At 44.5% G+C, this 18102-nt stretch overlaps 1 protein-coding gene across 4 annotated transcripts in view; it reads right to left on the reverse strand.

The window, feature by feature from the left end:
- HERC2 (HECT and RLD domain containing E3 ubiquitin protein ligase 2) overlaps positions 1-18102 on the reverse strand; it is a 222288-nt gene that overhangs the window by 92008 nt on the left and 112178 nt on the right. For 3 of the 4 annotated variants that reach the window (XM_040425137.1, XM_040425134.1, XM_040425136.1), the window contains exons 40-51: positions 16952-17099; positions 16679-16875; positions 15183-15416; positions 14921-15059; positions 14351-14494; positions 6870-7012; positions 4573-4843; positions 3544-3683; positions 3307-3405; positions 3010-3178; positions 2797-2922; positions 1298-1406 (exon numbers count right to left, since the gene is read on the reverse strand). In XM_040425137.1, coding sequence (XP_040281071.1) covers positions 1298-1406; positions 2797-2922; positions 3010-3178; positions 3307-3405; positions 3544-3683; positions 4573-4843; positions 6870-7012; positions 14351-14494; positions 14921-15059; positions 15183-15416; positions 16679-16875; positions 16952-17099 — 1919 coding nt within the window. Of the gene's footprint in view, positions 1-1297; positions 1407-2796; positions 2923-3009; positions 3179-3306; positions 3406-3543; positions 3684-4572; positions 4844-6869; positions 7013-14350; positions 14495-14920; positions 15060-15182; positions 15417-16677; positions 16876-16951; positions 17100-18102 lie in introns of all 4 variants that reach the window. The other variant, XM_040425135.1, reaches the window with a different exon arrangement.

The following is an 18102-nucleotide window of genomic DNA, read 5'->3' on the forward strand; positions in this document are numbered from 1 at the left end:
AGGTAAAGAAACCTTGGACATAGTGGTGTATATCCATAGTGATCTCTTAGTGGCGATACCATAATTAATGGGTGCGGTGTATGCCTGGTAGCACATGTATAGTTAACTCCTCAGTAAAAGACACTTACTTAAAAGAGAAAATTGAGATGGGGAAAAAAAAAAAAAAAAAAGGACTCTCAGACTGCGAGAAACAAAATTCTCTGGTCTGATGAATTCAAGATTGAACTTTTTAGCCTCAATGCTAAGCATTATGTCTGGAGGAGACCAGGCACTGTGCATCACCTTCCCAATGCCATCCGTGCAGTGAAGCATGATGGTAGCTGCATCATCACGCTGTTCCGGTCGTTTTTCAGCGACTGGTCAGGGTTCAGGGTAAGCTGAATGGAGCAAAGTACAGAGATGTTCTTAATGAAAACCTGATCCAGAGTGCCCTGGACATCAGACCGGGCTGAAGGTTTACCCTCCAAGACAATGACCCTAAGCACACAGCCAAGACAACACAGGCGTGGCTTAGGGACAACTCTGTGAATGTCCTTGAGTGGCCCAGCCTTTGCCCTTACTTGAACCTAATCGAACATCTCTAGACAGACCTTAAAATGGCTGTCCACTGATGGTCCCCATCTAATCTGACAAACCCCGAGAGGATCTACAGGGAAGAATGGCAAATCCCCAAATCCGGGTGTTCCAACCTTGTGGTATGACACCCAAGAGGACTGGAAGCTGAAGTTTTTCCTTTTCAATAAATAAACAAAGATTTTAAACATTCTGTTTTCACTTTCTGAGCATGGGGTATAGACTGCAGATTGATTGGAGAAAAACTTGTTTTTTTTATTTTAGCACAAGGCCACAACATAACAAAATGGGGGGGGAAGTGAAAGGGCATGTGACGTATATGTATGCCACAGTGGGGAAAAAGGACAAATAAAATTTTTAAAAATAAACAACTTGTCTTGGTTAAAAATATCCTACTTTAAGCATAGTCTTTGTTTAAACCTTCATTTCTTGAGCAGCTGTAACAGGAAGCAGAGCTGGGAGCCTACTGCTTGTCACCACTTTTAGACTTACAGGATATTTTTACTTTATAAAAGAAAAAAAGATGTTACAGGTGCTGGATCCCATCTGTTTCAAAAATGAAGATTGCACTGGAGGAGAAAATGGGAATGCCCACATACAGGCTCAACACATTATCCAAAGTTTTGATGGATTTACACAGCAGTAGCTAACATAGATATTGCATCTACAAAAAGATGGTTTTGACCTTCTGCAATGACTAAAAGACAACAGAAAAGAAGCTTACGTCACTCCAGGGTGTATGCTTGGAACCAACTCCATTTCAGATAACAGTCCCGTCCAGTGTGACTGCTGTGGGAAGTCTACAATCACATCCTTTCCATTGGCACTGAATGCTACAAGAATGAAAGAAAAAATAATGAACTTTACAATTACAGGTTTCACTTTATTGATCAAAACACAAAGCATAAAATACCCTAAAGAGGCTGTTCATCCCGGGGGGCCTTTTGGGAGTGAATCATATTTACCTGACCCCCACCGCCGGGTTTCGGCTCTTTCGCTTGCTCAGTGCGCTGCAGCTCTTAGGTCTCCCCGCTTGTCAACATCCAGTTTGATGTGGGTCACAAGGCCGCTGCAGCCAATTACTGGCCACTTTGGTTACTTGTCCTCCACGCATCACATGACCCAGTGACACGATGCATTAGGGATAAGGCACCACTGTGGCAAGTCATTGGCTGCAACGGGCATGTGACCCGCATTAAACCGGATGTTGACACAGGGAGACCAGAAAGGGCCAAAACCCAGTGGCAAGGAGCAGGTCCGGGCCATGTTGAAAGGTCTACCCAAAAGTCCCTCAGAGATGAACAACCCCTTTACAGAACCAGTTGCGTTCTGTACTTCATTACCAAATTTTTTTAAATGAATTGGATAAATTCATTTTTTTTGGTCAAATCTTTACAAATCAGCACAACTATATAAAGGAGAAATAACTGAAGACTCTCTTGTTTTCTAACTTAAAGAGGATTTCTAACCTCCCCAGACATGTTTTAGCAACTACTTATATTCCACATGTAAAAACAGCTCTGGAGCATCTATTCTTACGATTCTAGATTATGCATTTCCTTAATTATTCCTGCTAGAAGTTTTGAATAAAGGTTCAGTCAGGTAGGTGTTACCAGTTGGGGGGGGGGGGGGGTTTGCACAGTCCGATACTGGCAGCTCTGATTGGATAGCGTCTGAATGTGCAAGGGCACACCCTCAACTAGTATCTTTCATCTGGACCTTCACTGCAAACTGCTGGAAATTCATTCATAATTTCTAGCAGGGGTAATAAAGAAATATCACATCATAGTCATAAGAATAGATGCTCTATAATTGTTATTTGCAAGTAGCTACTACAATAGACATGTTTGGAGAGGTGACAGATACTCTTTAATTGGGTTCAAATGCGGTGACTGCTGCTGGTCACTAACAATGCATCAACGGTGCCTCGAAAGCACAGCTTTTCTGCTTAGTCACTGACTATAACGGACAGCAGATGACGATGATGCGGCTTCTAAAAAGAAAAGAAAAAAGCAATGGTGACAGGAGCTAAAGGGGCACTATGCTTTAACTGTGGCACGGTCAGTAGATTCTAGCATTTGCCATGGCCACTTTTGCTCCTGGAAAAATTAAACAAGAACACAAAGTTCCCTCCAGAATTCATGATCAACATCTATCAGCAACAAATAATGGCAACAGACAATCAACTTTTCCTTTCAGAAAATGTGCATTTAGATCCACTACCTTTAACGACACCCACACTCCTGTGAGTAACTGAACCCCACTTATATTTTGGTGTGGTAACGGACGCCTTCACTCTTACTTTATCACCAATTTTGATATGGGAATGGGAACTTTGGGGAGGAAAACCTGCAGATTTTAAGAATATACTGGTTACTTCTCTCCTCTCTCCCATGCAATACCTTGTCCTACACGTACCAAAGAAGAAAGACTCACCAAGTAACTCCACATGGATATAACGCACCCAGTAGGTTCCACCTTTTTGTTGCCAGTCACACTGAACATTCAAGTCATGGAGCCCATCACGGTCTAACTTGATGACTTTACCCACATCACCTTCACAGACTTCTTCATATGTCCGACAGCAACGCACCATCATGCCAACCTGTAAGACAAACGTAGGATTACAGACGTCCAAACATTTCCCACACTGGCCAAACTTATTTGGCCTGATCGATGTGGTGTCGTAGGGTTAGGTATAAAAAAAACAAACTGAATCTGGATGTGACATACCTGAATGTTTTCCCTCACATACACTGCATAATCATCATTGCTTAAGAAGTCCGCTCTTTTCTTGTAAGTCTGGCTCTCTGTCACAACGGCACCATTTGACTGCAAGGATAAAGATGAAGACAGACAAGTGTTTTTTTAGGAACTTGATGTGAAAGCATTTTAAAAGACAAGGAAACAGCACAGCTGACATTAAAGCTGAATACACAGATGAAATAAGAATGCTTAGTCAACACTTACATCCGGATACGCAGCTTCCAGCTCCTCCACTTCTTCCACCGCTTCTTCATCCGACTCCTCAGAGGCGGTCTCAAAATCTGAGAGCTCGGTGACCTGGATGTCAGGATGATCCAGCAACCATCCGACTAACGCCTCGACACCTACAATCAGAGGAGAAAGTCAATAGCAGACAGACTTTCCACCTTGCTTCTAACCGCTGTATTCTGCCGGTGATTGTCAGGAAGGAAACGTTCCCACCTGGCAATCGCCTGTTCGCTAGCGGAAGAGACCACTACTATTACATGCTACAGTATGGGGAGGAGAGATCATTATACCATCACTCATCCCCATACTGTCCAGATGTTTGCCAGCAGCAGATTAGGATTAGACATCATGATCTGGCACCGGCAAACGATGATTTGGAAACATGTCAAAAGAGTTGGATTGCCCGATGAACGAGCGTTTGCTTGTTCATCTGGTAAATCGGCAGCAGTAATACATTGCCAGATCACTGCAATGAGTGTTCATGCGAACGATTGGTCGCCAAATCGCCTGGTATAATACAGGCTTTACTGTAGACAGCCAACATACTGCCTTGTCCACTACTATCTTATGTTATGATAGAGAAGTTATTTAAAGGGCATCATAATGTACAAAATGTTAGCAGAAAGGAATGCAAGCTTCAGCTCTCCCAGCCTACATGCCAATGTGAAATTCTGCTTTCTGACAACTTGGAAAAAGTTTTCAGAATATACTAAAGCTCTAATTGGCTTTTTAAAAAAAACATGGCTTCGTAAGATTAACAGCTGCTAAGAGGAGAATGCTCTCCTTGCCTCCCCTAAAATTGACTGGAAGATGTCGAGTATTGGCCTGTATACAAAGCAGCTGTCAGAAGGTAGAATATTATGGCGACAGATCTAATTTCATTAGGTGCCATACAGTTTATACCTGGCATGAAAATGTGTGTTTGTGGATAGCTATGGATGACTAAAAGTGTGAAGGAGCATCGGTCACTTCAAATATTATCACACAGCGGATACAACCATGTACCTGGAGAGCTTGAAGCAGTACCAGATGCTCCAGACAGTGACTTTAGCGCAAACTCAATGTTCTTCCTTTGAAAGCCCATTTCCATCAATTGTACCACAATTGGGACAGGTGGTATGGGGGACGGCTTGCGCTTTTTTACTTTTGCTGGACAGATGTGCTGCACAGTCACAGGAGAAGAAACCTCACTTGAACTGCAGAAGTCGTCCAAAAATGGAGATGATGGATGTGTGGACTCCACTGCCAGGTACTGACAAACTGCCAGAGCTGCTGCCTGAATGGGGAAAAACAAAACTGAGGGACAGCAATTTAAAGTATACCTCCGGGGATTTCTCCGGCTCAACCCGAGACTGGGCGTGAACAGACAACTACGGTACATAGTTTCCGAGGGTTCTGAATTAATTCAATAAGTTATGGCTGATGTTAATTCATGATTTACCCCTACTCCCGATTCCACAATATGGAGGGAAATATTTGTAGTCAGTTCGGCTTGAGTCTGTGTTGGAGTACTTTATGCCACATTTATCAAAGGTTGCTGGTTGTTAGATCAATTTGTCTTATCCACACTTGTCTAGAAAAGTTACTCCACTTTCCTACTGGAGTTAGACTGCAACTTTTAAAAGTCTCAGTGATAAATCTGGAGTGAATCGGATTAACACAGCTAACCACCCTGGCTTTCCAATCCATATTTCAAAACTGGAGTGAGTGGTTTAAAAGTCCAAAAAGTTTCAAAAGCCCATTTTGCGACTTCTTGAAGCCAGGATTCTGGAATGATAAACCATGGCCTATGGGGGAGAGTTATCAAAACTGACTTAGGCCTCTTGCACACGACCGTATGCTTTTTTCAGTATTTCAATACGGATGACGTCCGTGTGCATTCCATTTTTTGCGGAACAGCTGGCCCCTGATAGAACAGTACTATCTTTGTCGGTTATGCAGACAATATAATAGGACATGTTCTATCTTTGAACAGAGAAAAAACGGAAACGTTTAAAGCACTCACTCCAGTTTTGAAATATGGATTGGAAAGCCAGGGGGTTACCGTTTCACTCCAGATTTATCTCTGAGACTTTTAAAAGTTGCAGTCTAACTCCAATAGGAAAGTGGAGTAACTTTTCTAGACAAGTGTGGATAACACAAATTGATCTAACAACCAGCAACCTTTGATAAATGTGGCATAAAGTACTCCAACACAGACTCAAGCCGAACTGACTACAAATATTTCCCTCCATAGGTTGCTATTGGCAACTAGGCCAGTTTTCCTTCACACCAGTTCTGATAAATCTCCTCCAATGTGTTTGAACTGGCTAAGGTGAGAACATCAGCGCCTGGAAATGAAGAGGCGTAATTAAGCTTTAAGAAATTAAAGGGTATGGATTTTGGAATCGATCTGGGGGGTGGGATTTGGATCTGAATATTGGTGTCTGGGGTACAGTCTGTGGTCCGAATACTAAGGTCTGAAAATTGGTGTCTGGTCTGTAACTTGAACAGCCAATGGTGTCAGACATGAATGTTGTGGGCAATCCCCTCCATTTATAAGATCCTCATTGTAAGGTTCTTATAGTGAAGATAATTGAGGTCATATATCAAACTCGTGTAAAGTAGAACTGGCTTAGTTGCCCATAGCAACCAGAGTCCTACTTTAAATTTTTGACAGCTCCTTTGGAATCTGATTGGTTGCTATGGGAAACTAAGCCAGTTCTACGTTACACCAGTTTAATAAATGACAGCAAATATTTGGAAAAGAAAATGCATTTCCTAGCAACTCCCATCGAAGGGCAAGCCATGCCCCAACAAACATCGGCCAAGCCACCACATGATAAACCATGGCCTATGAAAGCCAAAGCTTCCTTGTAAAAAATATTTAAATACTGGTACTTTTGTGATGGTGCAGTGGGCAATACCACTATCAAGGTAACCATACTGCAGCAAGTATCGTACACAGGTTGTAAAAGACTGGGACTAGTCAGATCGGGATGGAAGGTATGCTTGATGGTAACTGAAATCAAAAGTTAATATGTCACACATACTGCAAAAGGGCAAATATGAGTCTGCCACTAAGCAAGAAGACCAAATAAAGTACTCCAGTGCAAAGTATATATTCTGATTAATAGGGACAAGAGAACACAAGACTTGCCACAAAGAAAAGTGCTTTCCACCATCAAGAACACCACTTGTCTCCCGTTTAAAAGCGACTTCTTGACAGTCTTTCATCATTGAAGCCTTCGTCTAATAAAGCTCTTCCTCTCTGGGAATTGATATTTCATGATGAAAGTAACAGAAATAAAACAGGATTTTACCTCCAGCTCTTGTTTATCGAATATCGCTTTCACAGGGGAAGGCTGTGTAGCCGCAGTCAGTAACTGTTGTAGCAATATCATTGGAGGCTGGGGAGCCTCTGGAGACATATCTGCAAAATCTGGAGTGGCTGCAGCGCCTTCATCTGAAGGAGATGAAACAATCGTTAAAATAGTAACAGGGATATAGGATTGTCCAGTTTCACGATACTGATGGACCTACCCTCAGGATAGGTCACCAATATCAGATCGGTGGGGGTCCGACTACCGACACCTCCGTGATCAATTTTTATTTTGTTTTGAAGGGGCCACAGGAATCTGTAAGAGGGCAGCATCCTCTTCAATGTTTACCTGCCTGCTGTCTACATTTTAGCGGTGGTGTAGGTAATTACAGCTTCCTTTCATATTCAAATAAATGGGAGAAATAGCTGTAATTGTATTGCACGTCTACTACAATGTAGACGACATGGAGGTAAACAGCGTAGAAGACCCAGCACTTGATAGACCGCCATGGCCCATGCAAACAGCTGATCTGTGGGGTGCTAGAAGTAGGACCCCCATTGATTTGATATTAATGACCTATCCTGAGGATAGGTCATCAGTGTCATGAAACTGGAAAACCACTTTGATAAATTTAAGCAACCATGTGACTGGTTGCTAAAGGCAATCAATTAAAGAGGACCTGTCACCACAAAATGCAATGCAATCTCCGGACAGCATGGAATGGAGCAGGAGAAGCTGAGCAGATAAAAGGAGATTTTTGTGAAACTCACCTGTAAAATCTTTTTCTCGTCTTTTCCATTGGGGGACACAGACCATGGGTATAGCTTAGAGATATTACTAGGAGGGACACTATGCAAAAAAAGAAGCTCCTCCTCCTCGGGCTATACCCCCAGGCACCTCCAGGAGAACTTCAGTCGTTACAAAAGCAGTAGGAGAAGGAGAACGGAAATAAAACACAATGGAAACCATCACACCGCACACCATAAGGCGAAAACCATAAAAAAAGGGGCGGGAGCTGTGTCCCCCAATGGAAAAGACGAGAAAAAGATTTTACAGGTGAGTTTCACAAAAATCTCCTTTTCTCGTTCATTCCATTGGGGGACACAGACCATGGGACGTCCCAAAGCAGTCCATGGGGTGGGAACAAGAAACAAACCCAACACCGCCTGGAATAAACGTCCCGCAGTTAAACAGGAACCCCAGCCTGCAATACCCTGCGCCCAAAAACAGCATCAGCCGAGGCCAGAGAGTGTAGCTGATAAAACTTTGTGAAAGTATGTAAGGACGACCAAGTGGCCGCCTTACACAACTGGGAAACTGATGCGCGATTGCGTCTAGCCCAGGAAGCTCCCACTGCCCTTGTGGAGTGAGCAGTAATCCGTGACGGCGGAACCTGGCCACGAGCGCGATAGGCCGCAGCAATAGCGGAACGGATCCACCGCGCCACGGTGACCTTGGAAGCCGCCAGGCCCTTACGAGACCCTTCAGGAATCACAAAGAGAGAGTCTGAACGCCGGAAGGAGGCAGTAGCCCCCAGGTACACCTTCAGAGCCCTGACGACGTCCAGAGAGTGGAGAGCGCATTCCTTGGGGTTCGCCGGAAAAAAAAAAGAGGGCAGGACAAGATCTTCGTTAAGGTGGAAGGGAGAAACCACCTTGGGCAAAAAAGAAGGCACCGGTCTGAGCACCACCTTATCCTGGTGAAAGACCAGAAAAGGTTCTCGGCAGGAAAGTGCGGCCAGCTCCGAAACTCGCCTGATGGAGGTTATGGCCACCAGAAAAACTACCTTCCAGGTGAGTAAAACCAGAGAGATCTCCCTCAGAGGCTCAAAAGGCGCCGACTGAAGGGCGCGCAGAACCAAGTTGAGATCCCAGGGGGGCAAGGGAGGCACATACGGGGGAACAGAATGCGCCACCCCCTGCAGGAAGGTTTTCACAGGTCTCAAAAAGGCAATGGACTTCTGAAAAAAGATAGCCAAAGCAGAAACCTGACCCTTCAAAGAACTGAGCGACAGACCCATGTCAAGGCCGGATTGGAGAAAGGACAGCACCACTGGGACAGAGAAACGTAGGGGCGGGTAGCCCGACTTCTCACAAAAAACCAGGAAGGCCTTCCAGGTGCGATAATAGATCCGTGAAGAAGCCGGCTTCCGAGCCCTGATCATGGTTCTCACCACCGCATCAGAGAAGCCTCTCTTCCTTAGGATGGAGGTCTCAACAGCCACGCCGTTAAACGCAGCTGCCGTGAATTCTGGTGGAAGAGTGGCCCCTGAGACAGGAGATCCTCTCTGTCGGGTAACGGCCACGGAACGTCGACCAACCAGGCGCGGCGAGGCCAATCCGGGGCGACGAGAATGGTTGGTATCCCCTCCGCCTCTATCTTGCGCAGCACCTTCGGCAACAGAGGAATCGGAGGGAAGACGTAAAGGAGGCTGAACCGCTGCCATGGAGCTACCAGCGCGTCTACCCCGTCCGCCCGCGGGTCTCGAGCGCGGGCTAGATACACCGGCACCTTGTGGTTGAGCCGGGAAGCCATCAAATCTACGTCCGGACGGCCCCATCGGTTGCAGATGTCCTCGAAAACCTCCGGATGGAGAGACCATTCTCCCGGATCCACCCTGGTGCGACTCAGAAAATCCGCCGTCCAATTGTCGACTCCCGGGATATACACTGCCGACAATACTGGAACATGCGACTCCGCCCATAAGAGGATCCTTGCTACTTCCTGCATTACTGCCCGACTGCGGGTCCCGCCCTGATGGTTGACATAAGCTACAGCCGTGGCATTGTCCGACTGAACACGCACCGGGCGAGTTGCAAGGAGAGGGAGTGGAAAATCGCCCTTAGTTCCAAGACGTTTATCGGGAGACGGGACTCCTCCGTCGACCAGACACCCTGAACTGTGAGGTTCCAGAGAACACCTCCCCAACCGATGAGGCTGGCGTCGGTGGTGACTACCGTCCAGGAGAACGGAAGGAAGGACCTTCCTGACGATAGGTTGAGGGAAGACTGCCACCAAGGGAGAGAAGCTCAAACTTGCCGGGACAGAAGAACAGGAGTCTAGACCCCGAGGGCTCTTGTTCCAGAGGGCAAGGATCATTTGTTGTAGCGGACGAGTGTGAAATTGGGCGTACGGAATCGCCTCGAAAGAGGAGACCATAAGGCCCAGCACCCGCATGCACTCCCGAATGGTGGGACGTGGAGAGCGTAGAAGAAACACCACTGCCAGTCGAATCTGGGAAACCTTGGAATCCGGAAGAAACACCCGAGAAATCGAGGTGTCCAAGATCATCCCCAGGAACGAGAGTCTCTGGGAGGGGTAAAGAGAGGACTTGGGAAGATTGATCAGCCACCCGAACCGTTCCATGGACTGAACGGTGATTCGGACGCTGTCCTCGGCCTGTGGAAGAGACGGAGCTTTTATCAAGATGTCGTCTAGGTATGGTAACAAAGAGATGCCCCTGGTGCGAAGAAGCGCCATGAGAGGCGCCAGAATCTTCGTAAAAACCCGAGGGGCGGTCGCCAACCCAAAAGGTAGGGCGACGAACTGGTAATGACGCCCCCCTATGGCAAAGCGCAGAAAACGATGGTGGGACTCTGCAATAGGGACGTGCAAGTAGGCGTCTTGAATGTCCACAGACGCGAGGAATTCTCCTGGACTCAGAAAAGCAATAACGGAGCGAAGGGACTCCATGCGAAACTTCCGCACCCGTAGAAACTTGTTGAGAAGTTTTAGATCCAAGATCGGACGCACTGACCCCTCCTTCTTTGGAACAACGAACAGGTTTGAGTAAAAACCTGTCCCTTGCTCTTCTGGGGGAACGGGGGAAATGACACCACGGTCCAGAAGAGAGGAGACCGCAAAAAAGAGATCCGAGGCCTTGGCCGGATCCCCCGGAACGCGAGAAGGGAAAAAACGTTCCGGCGGACTGGACGCGAACTCCAACTTGTAACCGGACGTCACCACTTCCAGAGCCCAGGCGTCCCCCCACCACGAGGGGTGGGGATGTAGATAGGGGGGAGGGAAGAGAGAGAGAAGGGAGATTGAAGCAGGCAATACTTATCTGCTCAGCATGCTCCCTCGATGTCCAGACCAGCAGGGAGTCACCTCTTCAGACATCTGACTCCAAGGGAGGGCAGTGCTCTGGGGAGGGTAGGCAGCAGGTGTCCCAGCAGCTGGTGGGATGCCAGAGCTTACATGTCGAGCCTGGATCCACTTTTCTTCTGTGGGGGAATGGGAGGTAGCCAGGAACCTTCAGAAGACCGTGGCAGACACTCCACAGGGGCCAGGAAAGCGCAATGCTGACCTGCGTCCCCATCTGAAAACAGAAAATAACAAACAGGAGAAGAGTAAGAGCCAACCTCCTTGGACGGACACTAAGCAAAGACTGAAGTTCTCCTGGAGGTGCCTGGGGGTATAGCCCGAGGAGGAGGAGCTTCTTTTTTTGCATAGTGTCCCTCCTAGTAATATCTCTAAGCTATACCCATGGTCTGTGTCCCCCAATGGAATGAACGAGAAATATATAGTTTTGTGGGAAAAGATTCAGTAAAACTTTTAATTTATACATTTATATCTCTGCCTTTTCTGAACATAAGGCAGCCCCCAGTGACCGAAAGTTATCCGTGTATACACACTTACACAGAGAATGCCATCAATCACTGATGACACTTCTCCCATGTACAGCTATCAGTGACTATTTATGTATACACACTTAGGCCTCATGCACACGACCGTATGTATTTTGCGGTCCGCAAAAAACAGATCCACAAAAAATATGGATGACATCCGTGTGCATTGCGTATTTTGAGGAATGGAACAGCTGGCCCCTAATAGAACAGTACTATCCTTGTCCGTAATGCAGACAATAATAGAACATGTTCTATTTTTTTGCGGAACGGAAATACGGAAAGGGAATGCACACGGAGTAACTTCTGTTTTTTTTTAAATGAATGGTTCTTTGAAATGAATGGTTCTGTATACGGTCCGCAAAAAAAAAAAACGGACGCTGAAAGAAAATACGTTCGCGTGCATGAGGCCTTACACAGAAAATGCTAATCAATCACTGATAACACCTCACCCGTGTACAGCTATCAGTGATTGACAGTTATCTCTGTACACACATTTACACAGAGAATGTTATCAATCACTGATAATAACTCCCCGTGTACAACTGAAGTCAGAAAAAGCAGAGATATAAATGATAAAATACAAGTTATACTGAATCTTTTCCCACAAGATTATATATTAATCTGCTCCCCCCTGCTCTGTAACATGCTGCCTACGGACTGCACTTCATTTTGTGGTGACAGGTTTTGCGGTTTCAGAAATCCTTGAAAGGAGTACGGGGGAGGTGTTAGGTTGTCAGACAAATACCAATGGGGAATTTAAAAAGTTCTGTGTAAGATTTAGTCAGTGTAACAGAGACTAGAGAGTGCAGCAGATTTATCAGTGTCTGTTGCTGGATGATAGATGTGGTGCAGCTTCACACCACTAGGTTTAAACCACCTATTAGTTGGCTTACTATGCTGCAAAAGTTTGGCGCACATTTTAAAAGGGTTGTGCAGTGGAGTAATACTGATGACTTCTCCTCAGGATAGGTCATCAGTATCAGAACAGCGGTCTGTCTCTGATCAGATGTTTTAAGGGGTGTGACGCTCAAGTGAGCACTGCTTCCTCTTCAAAGTTTACCTGCACACTGTCTGCTTTTATAACAGCAGTGCAGTCTAATTACAACTGCTAGTTCCATTTACTTGAATATCTCTGTATATACACTTACACAGAAAATGCTATCAATCACTGATAACACCTGCCATGTGTAAAACTATCAGGGACTGACAGCCATCTCTGTATACACACTTACACAGAGAATGCTATCAATCACTGATTAGACCTTCTCCGTGTACATCTATCAGTGACTGACAGCTATCTATGTATACACACTTACACAGAGAATGCTATCAATCACTGATAACACCTCCCTGTGTACAACTATCTGTGACTGACAGCTATGTATACACACTTACACAGAGAATGCTATCAATCACTGATAACACCTCCCCGTGTACAACTATCAGTGACCGACAGCTATCTATGTATACACACTTACACAGAGAATGCTATCAATCACTGATAACACCTCCCCGTGTACAACTATCAGTGACTGACAGCTATCTATGTATACACACTTACACAGAGAATGCTATCAATCACTGATTAGACCTTCTCCGTGTACATCATCAATGAGTGACAGCTATCTATGTATACACAATTACACAGGGAATGCTATCACTGATAACACCTCCCTGTGTACAACTATCTGTGACTGACAGCTATGTACACACTTACACAGAGAATGCTATCAATCACTGATAACACCTCCCCGTTTACAACTATCAGTGACTGACAGCTATCTATGTATACACACTTACACAGAGAATGCTATCAATCAAGCTTTAATTACACTGAACTGCTGCTACAATGTAGACAACTCACGGGTAAACGTTGAAAAGGAAGCAGTGTTTGCAGGAGCGCTGCAACCCGTTTAGACAGCTGATTGGGAGGAGTGCTGGAAGTCAGACATCCATCTATCTGATACTGATGATCTATCCTGAGGATGGGTTATCAATATTACTCCACTGTAAAATCCTTTAAGCCCTGCCTACTTTAAGACAAGCCACACCCACCCGTCCGCACTCCCTTGTTAAGATTAGAATATAACCGTTCCAAATTCTTAATAGGCTGTAAAGTAACCTCCAATGACATAGAAAATACACACTTCAAATACTCCAACTAAGCCACACATTTCAAAGCTAAATCTGCCAGGTGCCAATTTAGAGCAGCCCGATACTCGGGACGATTATCGGAAACTAACATTCGTAAAAATGCTCGCTCCAGATAATCAGCCTGTGTAAAGGTGCCACAGATCACCAGATGAACGAGTAAAATGCTTGTTCACCAGGTGGAATGATCTTTCATGAGGACACCTGAATTATCGTTTCTGTATTGAGACGAGCGACAGCAGTAGCCATCACTCGTTCCCATACAGTGGCGGTGGAGAATGCTTCTTTCTCGACAATTGTGTGCTTGATCGCTGCATGTAAATGACAGATCACTAATAACTTTGATATAATTAGTTAAATCATGTAGGATTGCATAAATGCATAGGAAATGGTCCTGAGAAACACACGGGACTCTGGAATAATATTTGATCTTGCACTACTGTTCACAATGCCCCAGTGCGCCTGGTTCTTTTGAATGTGCTCCTAGTTTAACGAATGTTGGCTTTCTGCAATCTAATCTAAATAATAAAGCACACCCATTAGATTCTCGACAGCGGACCCGCCTGCAAGCTGTATATGTACTGGGACCTCCTGTCTGGACCTGCTTCTGGGAGAGGTGAGCGTCAAGAGACATGATTTACTGCAAGACCATCACCATATGGAGCTGTAAAGAAGGACATTTTGTAGGAAGGCCATCCATACCAGCTGGATTGAGTCCTGTTTCCTGCACGGATGGCTGAGATAAGATCTGTCTCAGTCTGTCTTGGTGAGAGAGAAGGGCCCATCCAGCCTTCAGTATGTAAAGCTTCAGCTGTTGACACCTCAAACGGTCCAGATCAACTTGGTCTGTAAAACAATGAGATAAGTGGCATTATGGAGCGGCTGGGATGACTGCTTGAGCTCCCAGGGTAGAAAACAGCGGAGACTGCTATCTGTAGCTCAAATCTGAGCCGTGCTTTGAGTCTAATGTCTTTGCCTTGAAGAAGACAATCATTTTAATCCCCTTTCCATGCTGTCAAAACTTCTTTTTATCAACTGGATAATCATTTTGAATCACAATAATCGCTTCTAAAGTTTTAAGACACTTTGCACTTTCCTATAAAGCAGAAGAAGTCATGACGGCAGCATTTCGAAGATGGTTCATACTAGGAAAACAGGGGATAAATGCTCAGCACATTACTGTAATGATGCTGCCCATGCTGCGTCCTACAGAATTATACTACTTGGGGCTATCCATTTCTGCCATAGACAAGGAATTCAAGGGGACTTTACCTGCAAGCCCCTGACTGGGAGATTTCTTCATCCTGTGCTTTTCCAGCTTGCACCCTGCCAGGTTTACCAGCTGTGCCCAGACAGACAGCATTGGATCAGTAAATGGCAAGTTGTTCACACAAAATGGCACCACAGGTAGCTAGAAGATCAAAAAGAATAAAGTGAAATGTAGGAAAAGAACATATGTGCTACCTATATCCTAAAAGCGGATACAGTATGATTATGGATGGATGACTTTCAGAACAGGTATAATTTCACTTACTGGGTGAAGTTGATTTAAAGGGCAAATATGGCTGATGCGCACATCGTGGAACTGAACGGTGATTTTTCCTTTAGGAGTGATTCGGGTCACGGTGCCCTCTCCAAACTCATCATGTAACACCTGTCCGCCGAGGCGTAAGCGACTGTCTATGCCCCCTATCACGGCCAAAACTGCCATCAGGCTACGAACTTCAGGGTTTTCTGAGTCAGGAAAGTAATCCTCCAACACAGAATGCTAAAAGAGGCCGAGATAGAGAAAAGATCAGCCTGGCATGAAACAGGACTTCTAGGACATAAAGCCACATCAAACGGAAAACATTATTTGTTTCTGCTTACACAGAGACCTTAGGTAAATCTGAACGGAAATCAGAGTTTTTTCAACTGGGAATGAATGAAATGAACCACTTATTAGCAAGGACATAGCATACAACAGTATAGAAAGTTTGTAACCCTGTAGAGTAAGTTCATACATGCAGGTTTTGAAGGAAAGAAAAGCCCCAGAATTATCACTGATCCCACAGGTTTAAAGGTGTATTCCCATCTCAGACAATGAGGGCCTATAGCTAGGATATGCCCCTATTGTCTGATAGGTGCAGGCCCGCACTACAACGAGAACAAAGCGGGGAGCGCTGTGGCTAGAGGACCCAAAATTTCCCGGGGTCCATCCACCACCAAGTGCTGCTCCTATAGAAGTGAATGGGAGCGCACCGAGCATGCACGGCCCATGCTCCCATTCATTTCTATGGGGCAGACGGCAATAGCCGAGCCAAGCACTCGGCTATTTTCAGCGGCCCCATAGAAATAAATGGAGTGCGACTGCGCGGAGCCGTTCATTTCCCGGCTTCGTTTTTTGTTGGTGCGGGACCCGCACCTATCAGACAATGGGGGCATATCCTAGCCTAGCTTGGTACAAATGGCTTGACAAATTTCTTAGTTTTTTTATTTTCAGATTTCAAAAGATATAGATATACATATCTTATCAGCTGACATAGCCATATGAGGGTTTGTTTATGTGAGAAAAGTAGTATTTGTAATGGCACCATTTTGGCGTATTGTGTAACTTTAAAAAAATACATTTTTAAAAGTGAAGGCCGCATGTCAGCTGTATAATACAGAAAACACCCTCAAGCGATGGCGCAGGCTCAGCTCCTGAGCTGGCGCCTTGACGTACTATTACAGCACAATTAGTGAGGATGAGCATTTGTTGAAGCACTCAGTCCCAATAATTGACCTGTGTGAATGTGCTGCATCAATCGGGGGATTGGATATTTCAGACAACAACCCAAAAGAGTTGCTTCTGGTCGTCACATTGCCTTGTGTAAATGAGGTTCTGTAGCCCACAAGCAATGAATCTCTATTGATCATTTGCCCCATAGAGAGGGGATGATCCCAATTATTGGGAACTTTTGGTTTATTCTCTTAGTGTAAAAGGACCTTTACACTTTAATTATCTGTCTGGCAGTGTTATAATATATACTACACCACCCTTGGCCTTACCGCATCAAAGCGTTTTCCTTCCAAAATGGTAGTGATAGAGCTTAGCTGAGAGTTGATGTACTTGTTGATGAGACCATTCCACTGATTCAATGAATGAAGAGTGCGAAGTAAAGCTACAATCTCCTCTGCTAAGGTGCTACTATGAGTTGCTGTCAAAGATGCCTGTGGGCGAGATTTCCGTCTTCGGAGGGTGGATTCTACATAAAAACCAATAATAATTAATATTCAAAAATGGTGAGACAAGACGAGGGTTAAAGTTATAGTGCTGCTTACCTCTAAGAAGGGGGATGTCTGAAGAACAAGTAGTTAGAAGGCTGCCCAAAAAACAAAATAGCTTTTCAACAAGAAGTTTCATGTCCACTGAACGTTCATTCTTGTCCCATGAAGGAAGGACTGCTTGTAACAGCCGAATAGCCAGAATCTAAAAAGGTGACAAAAGGTAAAAATACTACTAAATAAAGTTTATTTCTCAGTATCTACTTTTAAGTGAAGGAAAAAACATGTAGGTGTCAAAATCAACAGGAACATCGAACCATGTCCAAATCTTTACTCCATATACAACCTGTGAGGTTCCACTGAAAACCACTAGTTTCGGTATCCGATTTAAAAAGGAACAAACAAGTAAACCCCCAGAGAACTATTTTCTCGTCTAGCCATTTTAGGGCGTATTCACATATATAGTTATTGCTCTGTAGAAAATAAATGCAGTGCTAGATGACTTTATGGAACCCCAGTTACAAAGTGCAGTTAGTAGCCGCAGTTTGTGAGGCAAACAGCGTTTTTTAAAAACCGCGGCACGCCTGACTGGACATAGCTTTGCCTCTGATGTCCTCACTACAGTTCATACATAAAATGAATCCAAGTTGAGTAGCTTTGTAAATTTATTTTTAATTTAATTTATATTTCTAATTTTCATTTTTAATATAATTTCTTATCTATGGTCGGAATTACGCTACATTACTTTTACCCCAAAAAAGTTGTATTTTATTTTTTCTAAAATGATCCAGCAAGATGTTACGCATTGGCCAATAGAAAATTATAGATCACTACTGAAAAAAATAAAAAAACAAAACAACAAGGGGGAGATTTATCAAACTGGTCAGAAAAATAACAGTATGACCACCAATTCTGTTTAGTTCAGTTCTAAGGCCAGCAGAATTGTGAATGCAGCTCTAAACTACAGCACATGCTGAAATGTGACATAAGTAACTATTGATGTAGAATAATTCTAAATGAACTTTGCAAAGTGTTTAATGGTGGATATATATATGCTTTAGCCCTTGAATGGCCAGGGTGACAGGGTGCACTAGAAGTGACAATGACCTATACAGAGATAAAAAGCTTCAAAAAGTTTGAAATGAAGTGGCTGGAGAACAATGTTAATCAAATTCATGATTGCAGTTTGTTTTTTAAACAGCAGCTAG

This window comes from Bufo bufo, chromosome 3 (assembly GCF_905171765.1).
Source record: "Bufo bufo chromosome 3, aBufBuf1.1, whole genome shotgun sequence".
In the NCBI taxonomy this organism is placed as follows: domain Eukaryota; kingdom Metazoa; phylum Chordata; class Amphibia; order Anura; family Bufonidae; genus Bufo; species Bufo bufo.